Raw genomic sequence first — 17,962 nt, forward strand, 5'->3', positions numbered from 1 at the left:
CAGACAGGGGGGCATTTTTTTTAGAATCACATGGATGTATTGACCTTGCGAAATTGTAACCATCTATAAGCAAGTGCAGTGATTAAAGACTACATCCATACATGTCATGTTTATCCTGTTCAGTCCAGGCTGTTTAAATGACAGACACACAGAGCTATTAATATCTCAAATATCCTCTGGAAATCCACATATATGCACCCTAGAAGACAGAGGAGAGTATCCGAGGCCTTACAATACGAAAAGAGGGGAACAAAAAATTTAAATTCAACAATATTTCCTCTTAAATCTCTAGAGAGTACCACACTTAACACAGTACAGCTGGGGCACTAGGCAAACTGGTGTTAAAGAACTTAAGTTTTTGCTTCTTACCTCTTCAGGTACAATGATTAAAGGGTATTTGTCCTCCGACAAGAAGTTAAAAATAACCCACACTTTAAACGCGTCTTCATCGCTAATCAGCAAAGGACTTTTAGAGAGGTTCTTTTTAGCACAGAGAGTCCAGCACATCCTGTTGAATTCAACTTTGTCAAAGTTTCCTTGAACCTAAAGAGAAGAAATTGAAGAACAACAAAGAAATTGATATGCACGAATGGCATAGAACAGCAGACAGACAAAGTTTATCAGGTTTCATCATACAAAAAGCAGCAAGAAAACAGTAGTTTGTACAAAACATCAAGGCCAAAAAGAGCACTGTAACAACCTAGTCTGACTTCCTGCACAAGGTAAAATAAAGAATTTCTCCTAGCAAAACTGACAAGCAACCTCCAATTTCTGGTTGAGTTAATAACACCCTGGCTCCATGGAAAGGAGGCTAAAGTGTACTCTGCTTCCTCTGGCACGGCAGCTCCCAAACCATCTCCAGAGCTTAGCTCCAGCTGCCCTCCTACTGCAGTGACCTACTGAGATTTTATGTGGCAAATCTGGAAACCAGCACAGCCAAATCCACACGTGGATATGCTAAAGGCAATACTGGAGCAACAACTGGGAAGGACCTTTAATAAGCCTTTTACTTCACATTACTCAAACTAACTCTTGCAGAGTATTTATAAACACAGAAATTTTTTTTCCTCAAATCCTAATCCACTTAAAGTCTTTGTTTTTTCTCAGGCTTGCAAACCTTCACCTCACTGATACAAAAATTCCTATTGTTTTCATTATCCTGTATCACACCTAGTAGCTGCACCTACAGATCTGTGAATTATTTAAGTAGGCAAGAGCTCTAATTTATTGTTTAGTTTTTAAACCCTCACTTAAATTATACATTTAACCTATTTATTATCTCCCCATAACTTAGCAATGCTATTTCTTTACCAGTGGGTAACTGATAAAGGCAAGTTCAGCACGGTAATGGGAGCCCCTTTGAGATTTTGGAAAACACATCTAAGAAACAGGTTCTTGTACCTCTTGTGGCAGTGAGAACAGTAATGGCCAGTGATTTTTTTTTATGATAAGCCAAACCACAGATATCAGATGCGTCAAGAACACTGATGCAAACTGTATGATTTCTTACCCAGTCTGGTAAGTGGTCACATATAGGGACCACACCACACTGGCACAGTCAATGACAGACATGGGAAGTTGATGAACTGATGTGGGTGGAGGGCAAAAGAGGGGAAAAAATACAAGAAAAGAAAGACAGAAGTAATCAAGAAACCAATCTAATGACAAGAACAGTCTCCAGGCATAAAAGTGAGACTGTGAACAAAAACCATAGACTTTGCATGTTTGCAGAGGCCACCAACTTGAATGGAGATGCAACAGGCCACAGCTGTCCTTTGAATTAGGTGGCAGCTGCAGGAGCCAGAGCTGCTACAGCCACAAGTTCAGCATCTGTCTTGTCTGCACAAGAAACATGGATCTTAAATGAAACATCAACTAAATGAACCAACACCCTCTGGATGAAGGGGTAGAAGTCAGGATTCCTTCTTCTTCGTTGCATTTGCCAGCACTTCACTCCTTGGCTACTGCTGCCTGTGCTTTTTCTGTGTCCTCTCCACCCTGCCCAATGAACCATGACTTCTTTTCTAAAAGCCCTTTTCCCACCCTGAAGGTGAGCAGTTCCACCTTGGAAATGTCCTGGTGGTGCACAGGTTCTGCTAACACAGCAAAGCAGGACAGCAGCACCTCAAACACTCCTGTCAAAGCCCAGCTCACCTGCAGCACGTCCCTGCCACCACAACTCTGCAGCAGCTGAGCAGGAGGTTTCAGAACCACTTTACCACAGGGCAATAGGTCCTGTGGTGCCTGCAAACCCACTTTACATATGTAAGCCCTTTTCTCAGAATCCAGGCTTGATTCTGAAATGGACTTTGTAGGGCCCATGTCATCCAGAACAGAGACACTGTTTAGGAATTATACAGGACAATAATTACATCAGCACACAAGCCCTGGCTCTCCAAAATAACAGTTCCAAAAATACAACAAGCTTAGTAGTGTAGTATAACTTGCATTGATGAAGTTGCCTGGAAGATGAGATAACCTGAGGCCTGAACAATGCCCTTCTTTGTCTGCCCCCCACCAGGACTCTTCCTTGCTCTAAATAAGGCCTGCTGTAAAATACCACCACTGCCCTCGCTGAAAAGGAAACATTTCCAATTGGTGTTTAAAGATATACGTTGCAAATAACAGAACATGCTAAAATATGGTTAAGAAACCAAGTAAAACAAATTATGAAGACACTATACTGGCAAATCACAGCTCCCTCCTGAAAGAGACATTTACAGAACAAGTCGGGTTTTGTCTCAGATGCAAGAAAATTCTAGATACATCTATCTACTGGGTAACAAGATGCATAACACTGGAAATCAATCAGGCACTACTAATTACTCAAAAAAATTATTGAAATTACTTATGTGGATAAAGGAAATTAGTTGCAGCGAATGTACCTCATTTAACTACCTTGTCTTTCTTGACAATTGTCCCTTTCTTGATGATTCCTTGGCTCTGTATAAGGAGGCTTTATTGCAGGGTAAGTCAGCACCAAAAAAATATAAAAAGTTACAACTGCATTTAAGAGTACAACAGAAGTTATTTCCAAAGGTTACGAAGTCCTCCCAATAAAATTCTAAGTCACAGTTATATAACTATTTGAAAAGAAATTTAAGAGATCATTCTTTAAATATTTTATGAATGTCTTAAAGCAAAATATCTTAACATCAAAAAACCTCTCTTGAGCCAGTGACTCTTGCTCAAATCAATTAATTTGCCATAAGATGCATGACTGGAAATTGAGAGAACATCCTGTGTATCTGGGTTATAAAGCATCACTCCTTCTTTAGTAGCTCTGCTTACTAGAATATACTAACAGCAATTTTCCTACAGTCATTCCATCTAAAATAACAGATTACGCCTTTACGCCTTGGAAAAAATAAAGAAAGAAGGAGTTTCTTGTTTGCTTTTTTTTTTTTTTTTTGCTTGTTTGTTTTAAACAAAGGAGACACGCAATGAATCAGTGACTTCATTCCACTGCATGTTGTCTTTTGGCACTGATGTAAACTCATCTTGAAAAGAAGTCCCAGTCAAGACTTTTCCTGTCCAAAAAGATAGCCTTCTGGCCAAACAACCTCACTAATTTTCTTGTTTACAAGCATTTAGTCAAGATCAAACAACATGAAGTTACAGGTAATTTAATCCAGTTCTTTAGCACTTTCATCTTTTAAGATGAACTGATGATATGGATATATCAGGGAATCACTGGAAGCCGGATCAGTATATGAATAAAACAAAACAAGAAAGTATACACAGTCATGCTCTTCCCTTTCATACCTACTTACTTACATAGCCAGGTCTGTCATTTTCAGATAAGTGTTACTTCAATGCAATTTTGCTCTTCATTTCCATAACTACTCTCCCAAGAAACACCCTTTAACAACAAAGCATTTTTATATTTGAAAAAGCCATACTCTTATGGGTTTTCTTTACTTAATGGCGTGCTACTGCCTACAAAGAGTATTAACCCACTGTGGTTCAGCCTCTCCCACTGTAAGCCTTTGGTCAAAATAAATTAAGGCCTTATCTTTTTTCCCAGAATTTGGGAAAAGAGACTGCTTGGTCTCCATAGGATCTCAAACAGCCGAGATGAAGCAGAAAGGAGATCACAACTTCCTCAGGACAAAGCAGGATTCTTTGGCATCAAACAACCAAGACATTAATGAGGTACCTTTATGGGTACTAAAGGCCAACAACTCCCACACATCAAACAGGACACTTGGGGTGTCTCTCATACTCTTTGGGGATGAGAAAAACACAGCCTAGAGAGGCAGAGAAGCTGATAAGTCTTTGCTAGATATAAGCTACCAGACTGCATTACATATATCACAATTTCCAGCATTACTAAATGAAGGAGCAAAAATCAGCAAATGGGGCTGAAGAGTTTGTATCATCTGCAATTGCTGCATTGGACTTCCTGCAGCATGTCAGTTCAGGACTTTTTCATGTAACAGAAGAGAGCAAACAGCCCTGTATCTCTGCAGCCACAACATCAAAGTTTGGGGGTTTCTGGGGCTGGCCCTCAAGTGTATGAGAAATCAGTGGTGTTGAAGTTGACGTTCACCATCACGTGAGCTGCTTTTGCTGTCCAGCCCAGTACGTGAACATAAGACAGAAAAAAAGCAGGAAGAACATCGTTTGGAGTTTCTTAACTTTCCAATCCAGTGACCACCTATTTTAGAACATGGTGGAGAGGAGAGGAGGGGAAGCCCTGCTGGCTTTCCAGAGTTTCTCCTGAAACAAGGCACAAAAGAAGACTGAAGAATGCTCAGACATGAAAGGAAAGAACTTGCAAGACAAAACTTCATGACACACCCTAATGTCACCCACTGTAAATCTCTGAAGGGATCTACTTATTAAAGTACTTTGTGGCAAACAGTGAAACTATTTTTACCCTTTCTGTTTGCAGAAGAGTCTATGACAATATTCTGTTACAGCTGCAGTATAAAGTGGGACAACCTATAGCGCTGAGACATTTTCAGGTAAATTCAAGCTGAAGTTCTTTGCTAACATGAGCATGGTTCTGCATGTACACAGCTTAGGCAGGGGCCAGATGTAACAGGAAATAGAAACCAAGGAGAGAAGAGGTAGAGAAGTGCACCTTTCCATTTTTAGGCATAGCTCTCCAGAGTAGCCACCCCGTGAGGACCCCACAGACACACTCCCAAACCAGTGTCTTCACACCAGCAGCAGCCTCCTGCATGCACCAGGTACTGCAGACATACTCAAACAACAAAAGCTGACACAAGAAAGCACAGAATACCAGAATTCAAAACTTACCTTTTCCAAGATGAATTTGTTTAGATAAGGCATGTAACCCTGATTGGAAACTGGTCCTTCATCATCGTCCCTGAAGTGCTCTTCCAAGGCCACTGGATCATGGGGAACGTTTAACACTGTGCACAAGTTGTGAGAAAGGACCTAAAGACAGAAGAGAAACCAGTGACACTGCTGTCAGCCTTAACCAGGGTGTGTTCCCTCCAGAGTAGACCTGTGACTCCAAAACCATGTGCAAAGTGACACTTCGATGTCACCACAAGTTCTGCCCCACAGAGTTTTGTCAGAAAGCAAAATTTAAAAAATCCTTATTCGATGGTTTCAGAGAGTTGCATGTTACAGAAGCAATGTGAGGTACAGCCCTAGGGAGATGCAAAGGCAGCTACACAAGCTCCCCTTTGTACATATATCCCCATGCAGCTGAAAGGCATGCACGAACACCAGAATAATATTTGCAGAGTGAAGTCAGATAGCTATCAAAACAACCACAAACACCTAGCCTTTGAAATTATAAATATTTATATCTAGTGAAAATGAGTAACAAAGAAAACAACTCAACATGTAGCTTTCATTTACAAACAAATGACTATTCAGCTTAAAGCATTAACTACGGATTTCTCTCATCTGCTTCTTTTGGGCTGCTTCTCAACACTGACCCCATGTTTCAGTTGGCAAAGGAAAGCAATGTTACAGAAAGGGGAAGGGTTTAGGTGTGCTTCTCAAATTTTTATTTTAAAAAGCTATTTGCATGAAGTATGTCACGAACTTGACACCCACTAACACTCATGTCTGTTCTTGAGAAGTGAGCTTCAAGAAGAGACTACGCACTTGACTGATTTTAAGGAAGTACTGAGTTACTGAAAACTAACTGGTAGCCAGCACATCTCAACTTCTTCAGCCTGAGCTGAGCTTTGCAAGCACAGACCAACGCACCTCGGCACCAACAGGAAGGCAGAGCCTGGGCAGTAGCGACTCCTGTGCCACCAGCACTTCCCAAAAAATGGCAGAGCATCATCCCTGCCTTTGGCTGTTCACACTGTCTGGAGCCAGGTCAGACCTGGAACAGGCTGCCCACTGCACCCCAAGCACTGGGGGAACCTCTCCCCAGGCATGACGCAGAGCTGAGCCTCTGAAGATCATGGACCACCAACATGAGCTGGGTTAAGCATGTAATATCACACGCCCTGCCATGGTTAGCATGGGAAAAATGTAACAAAGGCAAAAAATACACCTAAAAAACATTACACAAATGGTAAAACAGATCACATCTTCTGAAAAGGTATGCCGCCAGTACTATTATTCTTTTTTTAAATCGAACTACATCAACTACATGAAACCAAGTGCAACTGGATTTGTGGGTTTTATGTAGAATTTTAGAAAACAGACACAAATGATGAAAAGAGAAAACAGTAAAAAAATTGCAGAAAACTCATAAGCATGTCTACTTAGGTGAGTAGACATAAAGTGAATAAAGATGGAGTAGTTGTAGAACAAGAAGTGAAAGTCTGAAGTTGTCAAGGCCTAGGAAATCAAACCAAAACTACACACTTAAAATGTCTGGGCTTTCCTCCACTCACCAGCCCCCAAGAAAAAAGAAAATGTACATTTACTATTCTGATGCATGGTAAGGAGACAGCAGAATCTAAGTGTTAGTTAGCAGAAAATATTACAAAGATAGCCCAAGAAGTATATTCAGTTCAGAGGAAAATTCTTCTCTACATACCGCTGAAGTTAAACTTCGTTTTAGAAAACAAAATGTTTCCATGAGAAATACACATTTTCACTGATATATAGAAACACTAAGGCATTACAGCTAATAAGGTACAGAAATATAAAAAAAAAATTAAACAACAGCATCAGCCATAGCACAACAAAAGCTGCACGTCCCAAAGCAGCAAAAGAGCATTTAGAAGTTATCACATTTCACACCGCTCTCCATCAACAGTCTATTTCACTTCAATCCATCCTTGTCTCTAACCACCACATCAGATCAAGTATTTGAGTCCATGTGATTTACATGTGGGGTTGGGGGAATGTGCTATCATGTGTGTTTCCCCTTCTATTTAAGACTTCTGCTGTTATTTATAGAAGCCTGAGGATTCTTGAATTTCTGTGAGGGAGAGAGATGATCACTGTTTTCCAACCACACTGTAGTTGCTAATACTATATCTAAAAAAATACTCAGCTAATAAAAATACTCTAAAAGCATGACTGATTTCAAGTATGTACCGAAGTAAATTAAAAGTCTAAATAAAATACTTTCTTATCACATCCTTTCTACATATTTGTCTTCTCCTTTTTTTGGTGTTCTTGCTGTGCTTGGGCTACCAGAAACCTAGGTGGTTTCCACATCAAGTGACCAACTTACCAGGAAAGAATTCCACTTTCAATGGTTTTCTAAGACCTGCCTTATCTGCAATCTCTCTTGTGCCCAGAGCTCTCTTTTCATAACTCAGGAAATTCCTCGGCGCCTGCCAAAGCCTGCCATTCTCTAAGGCGGCCAAGCGCCAGCTGAATTCTTCACTTGCAGGGTATGCCAGAAAAAACTCTGCCCTGAGGTTTGGTTTTGTCCTCTCAAATCACATTAGCTGGACCAGAAGATGCTCTGTATTAATTAACAATGAAAAAAAATAACAACAAACAACAAATAGCAGGGCTCTAGGTTAATTGGGGTACAAAAAATTACCTTGCCTTGCAGGAGCTACATCAGCCATGAAGAAGTTTTCACCAGTCAGGATTATTCCCTCAGTGCTCACTGGGCTGCCAGGCAGCTTTCTCCTTCCGCATTTATCATGCTTTTCATGCCAAAGCCAACTCCTGCCCCAGCCCAGAGACTCATCTCTGCTGCAGCACAGGGGTACAGGGGTGTCCCCAAACTGGAGTGTGAGACAGCACAAGCAGTCAAGGGGTTCATGACACCAGTGCACTCCGGGTACAACAACTCCCTCATTTTCAAGGAAAAGTTTTGTAAGAGAGGTGCCTGGTGGCATCCCATCTTTCCCTGGGAACACTGAAGGTGTTTTGTTCCAAATACAAGCAAGCTGAATGCCAAAGGTCATCACAGACTTTGGATTTACTTTATTTATGCCCTGTTTCATGCTGTTTTACCTTCAGGTCTACTCTGCCAGAGCTGCTCCCCTCTTGATCCCATTTTCCAAAACTTTCAGCACGTGTTGAATTTTTACCATCTGAGTAGTTCCATTTAACCATGTCCCTAAAAGCGATCTGCATTTCTACAGGGAGAGGGAGGATCTGCTAGACTACTTACTGCTCAGTGACAAAAATTTGGCCCAGATGACAGTGGGAGCATTACCAGGGCAGACTAATGCTGCAGTAGCTATTGTCAGCTTCTTGGAAGTTTTCTCTTTTTCTTTTCCATCTTTCAGGGGGGTCTTCACATTGCCCATCTCTTTTCCAGATTTTAAAATGTTGGCATCCCAGATCCCAACAGCTCCATTCACTGGCTTCGTGTGAATTCATTCCAAGACATTCTTGGCTCATCTCTCCCTAACATCCATGTCAGCAGCCAGCCAGCCAGCCAAAATAAGGCTACTCACAAGCACTTTCTCTTTTTCTTTTATGACCAGTGTTAAAGTAGCATCATATAAGCCCCGTGTCACAAGCACCAGGTCTTTTCATCCAGGGTACACCGCACAGACACCATGCCCTCCATCATCATCACATCCCAAAGTACAGCTTCCTTATCCACTCAGGTACCACATACCCCATCTGGAGCCTCATTATCTAACGTTGGGGCTACTACAGCAGTCTCTTTCCCAGCTGCATGAGTGTACTCCAGCCCAGGTTCCTGACACTTGTGCCCTTCGCCCACATCAGCTCCTGTTCCTTCATTCACTCCTTTCACCCCTAGACACTTGCACACCCCTCATCACCATTTTCAACAGCCTCACCCTTCCTTTTGCCTTCATTATGTGCACAATCCCTCCTGGCCTCCAGTCACATACTGGTGTCAGCCTGCATGTGCCCAAGTTGCCTTTCTGTCCTGGGGCTCCTAGCCCTTAGGAAGAGCTGCTTGCAAATATACTCCATGTACTGCACCCTTCCTCTACATCTTCCCTGAAACCAGTTGACAAAACAGAACCACTGAGTCCATTAGGCTGAAAAAGACCTCTGAGACCATCAAGTCCAACCTATGACTGAACACCACAATGTCAATCAGACCATGGCACTGAGTGTCACATCCAGGCTTTCCCTTAAATACCTCCAGGGACTCCATCACTTCCCTGGGCAGCCCATTCCAATATCTAATCAGTCCCTCGGTGAAATAATTCTTCCTAAGGTGCAACCTGAACCTCCTCTGGTGCAACTTAAGTTTTTGTCATCTTGATGGTTGCCTGAAGAAAAGACCAACCCCCATCTGGCTAAAATCTCTCTTCGGGCAATTGTAGAGCAGTAAGGTCACCCCGAGTCTCCTTTTCTTCCAGGCTAACACCCCCAGCTGCTCCTCACAGGACTTGTGCTCCAGACACTTCATCACCTTTGTTGCCCTTCTCTGGACTTGCTCCAGCACCTCAATGTCCTTCCTAAACTGAGAGGCCCAGAACTGGGCACAGCACTCGAGGTGTGGCCCCACCAGTGCCCAGCCCAGGGGACAATCCCTGCTGGGTCCTGCTGGCCACAACATTGCTGATCCAGGCCAGGATGCCGCTGGCTGCCTTGGCCACCTGGGCACAGGCTGGCTCAAGGCTAAACAGGCTGCTGATCCACCGGGAGCTGCTCCTCTCAAGCACGGCGTCACAGCCCTGTCACTTCCTCACGCTCCCTGTTTTAGTCTGTGGGCTGCCTGGGCTTTGCTGGCAGAGCAGCATCCTGCCCTCGCACCTCCGGGACAGGCTTGCTCACGGCTGCCCTAACACACAGCCCGTGAGCCCCGCCGGCAGCACGGCAGCAGGACCCTGTCCCCGTGAGTCACGGTGACTAATTTCCTACTGCCCTCGGCCGCGGCACGAAGCCGATTGTCCGGCCGGGCTCCTGCCACCCGCGCCGGCTCCCAGCCCTGCCCCTGCCTCGCCACATTGTTCAAAGTCTTCCTCTCGGGTCACACCATCCCTGTGACCCCTCATTACGCCGCTCTTCCTCTTCCCACAGGCCACTGACTTCACATCTAGGGGAAAAGCAAAGCAAAGGTAAGAGGTGTAAGGAGCCTATAACACCCCAGACACGAGAACAGACCAGTGTAGATCTTCTGAGCCTGGCAAGAAGCTTTGGTCACCCCAAGTTATAACACAGGCTTAAAGAGACAATATTTTCACATGTGGTCACCACCCACATTCTGCAGATAGCATCCAGGAATTCAAGACCCCAAGACTTAAAAGTACACCCCAATGCGGCATTTTTCTGCCCCAAAACAAGAAATAAACCAAAATAAACCCACTGCCTAAGCAGAGACGAGTCACAAAGCAATGTGTGGAAGAGCTTCCACAGAGGGTGTAAAAACTAATCGGTGGATCTTTCCAAGATCCAATCATACACGCACCGTGCATATGACACTACAAGCAGTCTTGCTGGCTGTCAAGTGGAACTATATTTAAAATGACAGTGTTTCAAGATCCAGATAAAAAGCAGATTTAATGCTGGCACCTTAGAGAAACTTCTAAAACAAGTTACTTTTAAAATTGCAGATTGTAAGAAAGACAAAATTGGATCTAAGTGTAGGAAAGGAAGTAATCTGCATGTAGCTCGTGCTGGACACAGCAGCAGCTACAACTGTGTACACAGAATTTATACCTGAGCCTTGCCGTATCAATGTTTGAGCGTGCCAAGAAACACACTGGCAAAACAATGACTGTGTCCAGCTTTAAAGCTGTCATTTAAGAACAGAATACACAAACGTTTCTGCTGATGTAGAAAAAAAGACTAAGCTGCAGCCGGCATAACAGTAAAACTTCTGAAGGCTACCAGTTGAGAAAAAAGTAGAAAAACTCAAAATACAAAAAAATAGCAGTGCATACTGGAAGAAGACAATATTCAAAATTACACAGAGGACTGATTTAACTGTCTTCTCTCTCAGCAGCTCAGAACATATAGAAAAGATACAAATGGATAAAAGACATCTTGTGACATCCTTACTATTCCAAGCAAGTCCCATTTTTGCCCTCAAGCATTTGCTGCTTCTCCAGACTACAAAACAGACCAAACTGACTCACCTCCATCCATCTGCTCCAGATCTACTGAAGACAAATGTGTGAAGCAAACCCTTTGCAGCAGGGCCTTAACTACAGAACACATACACATATACATTTATTTTTCTCATAGTATTTAAAGTTAATTATTTTTATGGAAGGATCAAAGGTCCCTTCTAGGCAGAGTTAACTAGAGATCACTCCCTTTAACAACCAAATATATTATCCTTAAGAACTTCCCTGCAACGTGATGGCAGCATTACACAAACCAAAGACACATTGCCAGTAAATTTTCTTACTGAGAAGGGAAGAGTTCAGCAGGTTACAATACTGCCATTCTGACAAAGCAAATAGGTTTTTATCATTTTTTAAAAAAACAGCAGTTCCACTAAATTATTAAGCCTATTTTTCTAATGTCACAAATCTCTACTAACCTGTTGATCTCCAAGCACAATCTCTCCATTTTACAGGAGTGCTATATCTTCCTCATGATGAGGAGAAACACTTAATTGTGAAATACCTTCTCAGGACAACACAGCCCTATCTCTATCACATAGGAACTTCCATTTTTTGCCTGTTTTGCCTGTTCTTTTTAACCATGTGGGGCTCCTGTCACCCTGCACACCTTTTCTACCCAGCAGGACCACCAGTCTGACACCACATTCAGCATTTGCCACAAAACGTCTATATAAGAACACCCTCTACTCCTTCCTGTGTCACCCGAAAACTAATTCTTGGCGGCCACAGGAGAAGGCGGCAACCTCATTTCAGACTTGTTTCTGCACTCCCAGATCCTCCACCCAACACTTCCCACAGGAGCCTCTGTCACGGAGTGAACTGCACAAACACACAAAGCCCTGCTATTTCTGGTGACACTGTACCAGCCCACCAGCACAGCGGCAGCTTCTTCAGCTGTTTCATTCAGCACCTGTGCACCACGAGAGGTTTTGCACTGGCCTGCACAACAACACACGTGCAGACACCCTCAGGTGGGGGCATGGAGCACACAAGGTGTGGTAGGCAGCACGGCAGGAAAACAGGATTCCTGTTAAAAAAAAAAAAAAAAAAAAAACACCAAAAAAAAAAAAAAAAAACTTCTCTGCGACCTGCTTCAGTCCATCCTGCAACGCTGGAAGACAAACACTCACTTTCCTTGACACCCCCCGTGAAAAACGCAAGGCCTGCAGACATTCTCAGCCCGAGGTCACAGCCAGGTCTGGCGTCCCGCCCAAATCCTGCCCCGCAGTCACTTCTGGCTGAGCTCGGCTCCATCTCACAGCCCGATCGCCCCGGGAGAAGAAAAGGAGAAGAGGAACAGGCTGCCTGCAGCACGCTGCCAGCTCCGGACCCTCATTACATAATGCTAACAACACGGTCCGTGAGCGGCCAGCCTCGCCGGGACACACCACCCTCAGCACGGGCACTGCCGCCGGCCCACACAAGGCACAGACCTCGGCCAATTGCTGCGCCCCAGCACCGAGCACAAGGACCCACAGTCTCCCATGTCAACAGGTGCTGCGTTCTTATTCAAAATATTTATTTAGCCAGATTCCTGCTATTATCCCCAGGCCAAGACGGTCCCATAAAGCGGGGCCAAGACGGGACTGGATTCAGCGAGCTGCCTGAGAGCTCTTTTAAGAGCACAAACACTACTTCAGGGTATAAGCTAAGGAAAGAATGGCACAGTTGGAGCCTCTTGACTAATTCTCCTGTTTATATCCAAATAAGAGGGCACTGTGGAACCTCTCTCTCCCCTTGGCAAGCTGTGAATTTCACTTGGACGCAGCCAGCCCCTATAGATGGGACCTTGTGGCTATCCCACAAAAGATTTTGGCCAGAAACGGTAGCAAGGACATGTGGTTGAAAGCGGACCAGAAGCACAACAAGGGTCTGTGCACTGACATCTCGGGGAGGACGGAGCGCCTGCCTGGGCAGAATGAAAATCAGCCCGCCCGGGCTCCGGGCCGTGTCCGCGCCAGCCTCCCGCGGGACGAGCGGCGGGGAAACGCCATTTGCAGCCCCCGGGAGAGCCCCGAAAGCCAGTGCCCGTGTGTCCCCAGAGACGGCCGCCCCCGGCAGGTCCCAGCCCGCGCCCCGTGCCCGCGGTGCCAGCGCTCGGCGGGGACGGCCCTGGCCGTCTCCCGGCCCCTCGCACCCCACCGGGCTCGCCGCCCCCCGCTTGCCTTGAGCTGCGACTTGGACACCTTCCCGCTGCGGTCGAGGTCGAGGGCGGTGAAGGCGTGCCAGATGGACTTGAGCAGCTCCTCCTTGAGCCCCACCATGGCCGGCCCGCTCCCGGCCCGTGCCCGCCGCCGCTGTGCCCCGGCCTGTGCCGGCCCCGGGGGCGCGGCCCTGCCCTGCCCTGCCCTGCCCCGCCCGGCCCCGCTGGCCCCGCCCCGCCCCGCCGACCCCGCCCCTCCCCGCTGGCCCCGCCGGCCACGCCACGCCCCGCTGGCCACGCCACGCCCCGCCCCGCCGGCCCCGCCCCGCCCCGCCGGCCCCGCCCCGCCCCGCCCCGCTGGCCCCGCCCCGCCCCGCTGGCCCCGCCCCGCCCCGCTGGCCCCGCCCCGCCCCGCTGGCCCCGCCCCGCCCCGCTGGCCCCGCCCCGGCGCAGCGCAGCCGCTCGGCGGCGGGAGCGCCGTGCGCCTCAGGGGCCGCGGCCTGCCGAGCTGCCTCTCTCTTCCTCTCCTTCCTCTCCCAGCGCAGGTTTGCCTTTCCTTCTTATTAGGACATGCGCGCGGTTCAATGGACAAGTGCAGGATTTTGTCCCTTTCAGTTTATTTCTTATGGCGCAGCACAGTTAGAACGCTGCTCAGCATTTTCACCTCAGCTGAGGTAATAAATAAAACAGTCTTGTCATTGTGATGTGCTACTGGATAGATAAAATAAGCACTACATGGTAATGAAAGCTGTCGTGATCATATCAGTGAGCCTGATACTTTGCTAACTTTCCAAATAATTTCCCCCTAGAAAATTGTGGGTTTTTGAAGAACAGGAATAGAGTTGAGTCTGTGGATGGGGTTTCTGAAAGTCTCAGGTCCAATGTTCCCAGCAGGATATATCTCACTAAGGAGAGCAGCTTTCCTCTTGGAATTTTTGTGCCCCAGAACCAGCCTGGAAGGAAGGCTGCACACAGCTGGAGAGGGTGCAGTGCAAGCCCCATGCAGGGGAGAGCAAAAAAAACCTCCTTCTCCACGACATCCAGGGCAGAAGCCAGACAAAATGGGATCCAGAGGGAGGAGTGGGTTGTTGGAAGTTTTTCTGAGAGTTGCTGGGAGTTGGGGGTGGGTTTTTTTGTGTTAAGTCCTCTTTGATGCTGTGGGTTGGGAATAAGCACTGGTGAGGGCAGCAGCTGTGCAAGGACTTCAACTGAGAGTATTAAAACAAAATAAATGCATGCATCATTTCTTCTGCATGTTGTAGGAAAAGCAAATTATTATTTATGATGTGCTGTGATCTCAATGGTCTTTTTTTCCATGTATGGAGTACCTATTTTTTGGCTAAGTGGTGTGTTGGTTGGTCTACTTAGCCAAAAATACCTCTTCAGACCGGCTTTGGGGAGAGAAAGTGTGGAATGGCCTTTTTGCACATCTTGATGGACGTCTTTGGCATTTCAGTTTGAACAGCAAATACCACAAATCATGTCAGCCACACAGCCAGCATCCAAACCCCGAATGCACTGGAGCCCTAGGCCCAAATAGGAGCCACACACTGAGAGCATCTCTGTGAGCTTATTTTGCAGGAAAGGACAATGAGGGAGAAGTGAGGGATGATGGCATGATCTTAGAAGGTACAGAACTCTCTAACACTTCCTGACTGACAGAGGCTGAGAAATAAGACTCCTCCATGCACCATTTCCTGCAATTGATAGGAAAGCTCACACTTTTTTTTTCTCTCGGTAACCCACATACATTGCTTCTGTCATTCACAGAACACTGTGACTGTCATTCGCAGAACACAGCCCATGATCACTTGAAGCTTTTATTTTCAGGGATTTCACAGAGAACCATTAAGATCCCAAACCCAAGACACATAATAAACAGCAACGGAAAAAAATTTAAGTTTTGCCCAATTTTAGTCTTCAGTCAATTGCATACTCAGAACAAAAATAGCACTCCAAGTGAAATAGTTCTGGCAGGTACAGTTTGACAACTGTTTTGTACCAAGTGGTGCTGATTTATTGTGATTCCAGTAAGAAAGGCACTCAGATTCTAAAGTGTCACTTAAAATACCATTTATTGCAGCCAACATGATAATGGAGAGAAGTGTGTAGATAACCTTACATTCCTTCAGGAACCCTGGGCTCTCCAACATCTATCAGGTGCAGCACGTCACACAGATCCTGCCCATGGAAAATTTACACCATTTTGGTCATTCGACCTATAGGATTTTCATACAAGGAAACTGTACATTGTTTCTATGGCTAAACATAAAGGACTTTCACACCAGATAAAATAAATAAAGTACTTTCACCCCAGATCAGATAAAGTGCAGGGCATGCAGGGGTTGTCATCACAGGTACCATGTAGGAGCTGCCCAAAAAACCCCTGTGGGACAATCAGCCAGGGAAATTTGCTCCCCCATGGGCCTGAAGGCCAGGCTGGACATTGAGCACAGCTCAGCACAAGCTGGGAAGTCACAGGGCTAACTTGCATGGAGCACTGATCCTCCAGCTATAGCGGGCTTCTGAACAGGAGCAGGGCAGATGAGCAGACAGCAAAGTCCACTGTAGGAAGTAATTCTGATTCTCATAGGTGGTAAAGCATAAGATTGGTTTTCTGTATGTGATGGAGACTAGAATTATCCACAGATTTCTGGTAATATTTATTCTTTAGAGATATCTTTTGGAGATGTTACAGACTCCCAGTGACACAAGCTGCCTTATTCGCTGAGCATTCCCTAACAGCCTTGCTCTCCTCTTTTCTCCTAGCCCTTTGATCCATAATTTATCCAGGACTTTGGAATCCTCGAATAATTATATATGCTCTTTCCTCAAGATGGATACTCTGAACTATATGATTAACATTAAAAATTATTTTGATTAAATTTCCTAATGAATCTGAGTTGCTAACATTATAGCTGTTACTATTACCAGAAACATCTGCCATCTTAGAATACAGTTGCACTTCTCCAACTAGAACACAGCTATTCCACTTAAGAAAGAAAGAGACAACTTTTATATATGCAGATAAGTTGGTAGCTGAGCACCCACAAGGTCACCAGTAAACACAGAAGACCCTTATTAAAGTGCAGTAAAATACAGTTAGATTCTGTGAAAAGTCACTGAAGAAAAGCAATTGATGTAGTTCACACATGAATCTTCTACTGGCAGGGACTTAATCTCTGCTTTGAACAGAGTTCAGTGATTTTTTTGGCAGTTTGGATTTTTGGCAAAAACAATAGAGTGGAAAAACAAAAACCAAACAAAATGCCCCACAAATTGTAGAAAACAACAAAACCCCAACACACCCACACGTATAAAACCCAACCAACCAACAATAACAAAAAAAAACCCAACCAACCTAACCAAACAAAACAAAACCCCCAAAAAACTTCCACAAAAAACTCCACTAAAACCCTGTGTGCTGCCTTTAATTTTCTTTTCATTCTTTTTGCTGGCTTCTGTTATTCCTGATTTAAATGACATGCTAAAATCCTTTGCCAGAACAGGATTTGTTTTCCACTCAGAATACAAATAGTCCCATTCAGGTCTCTAGGTTAGCAGGCAATGTTTAAATGTTTCATTAAGATGAGTGGTTTATAGAGGTCTCATCTGCTCCAGCACTTGGTAGGTTAATCAGGAGGCTACTTGCAAGTTATGCATAAACCTAGTACATGATTTTATGTAGTCATACTCATATTTAAATCCTCATTGTTTTTATAGGATTGAACTAACTGAGCAAAACCAGTTAAAGTGAAGTTCATATGCAGACAGACTTGCTGTGGAAGGAAACCTTTGTTTTTTGGGTTCCCCAAAATAGCTTTAGCAAAGTTACAGGACCAACTGCATCCACACCCAAAGTGTGAGTTATTTTTAGAAACCCTTCTATTTTGATATGCTTGTCTGGATCTTTGCTTATCAAAGACTTTACATTCTGAAGCGTTGAAGATAAGATTGACATGTAATCCCTGGAACATTAATTAACAGCCATCACACTTAACCAAGAAACCTTTGATAGCACTACGCAAACTCGAAATTGCTCGCGTGATACAAAAAGCAAGATCTGATGCAACTTCACATACTTCTGCTTTTCCTGAAAGTTGTCTGAGAGCTCAGCAGCTTCATTTTAAATCGGTGCTTATTCTAATTTTGTTTCCTCACCACAGCTAAAAACATGACTGAGGGGAGGGAAAACTGGCTGGGTCTCAGAGAGTGACTCACAGTTTCAGGAAGGAGCTTTAGTTAGACCCTGCTGAGCTCAGCCTTGAGGGGTCAATCACTTTTCTCTTGGTCCTCTTTGCAGAAGCTTAATTACTCCTTGTTAGCCAAATAATGAAGTATTTGTCAGGGAAGTTCTAACCAGAGGAAAGATTACGCACTTGAACCGTTACTA

General features: G+C 44.8%; 1 protein-coding gene across 1 annotated transcript in view; it reads right to left on the reverse strand.

Moving 5' to 3' along the window:
- Window positions 1-13,734, reverse strand: part of SWAP70 (switching B cell complex subunit SWAP70) — a 35,021-nt gene extending 21,287 nt beyond the window's left edge. Inside the window, exons 1-3 of the mRNA XM_066320757.1 lie at window positions 13,592-13,734; window positions 5,269-5,409; window positions 370-543 (exon numbers count right to left, since the gene is read on the reverse strand). Coding sequence (XP_066176854.1) covers window positions 370-543; window positions 5,269-5,409; window positions 13,592-13,690 — 414 coding nt within the window. The 5' untranslated portion in view covers window positions 13,691-13,734. The remainder of the gene's footprint in view (window positions 1-369; window positions 544-5,268; window positions 5,410-13,591) is intronic.
- Window positions 13,735-17,962: the final 4,228 nt, after the last annotated feature.

The sequence above is a fragment of the Sylvia atricapilla genome, chromosome 6 (genome assembly GCF_009819655.1).
Source record: "Sylvia atricapilla isolate bSylAtr1 chromosome 6, bSylAtr1.pri, whole genome shotgun sequence".
Taxonomy (NCBI): domain Eukaryota; kingdom Metazoa; phylum Chordata; class Aves; order Passeriformes; family Sylviidae; genus Sylvia; species Sylvia atricapilla.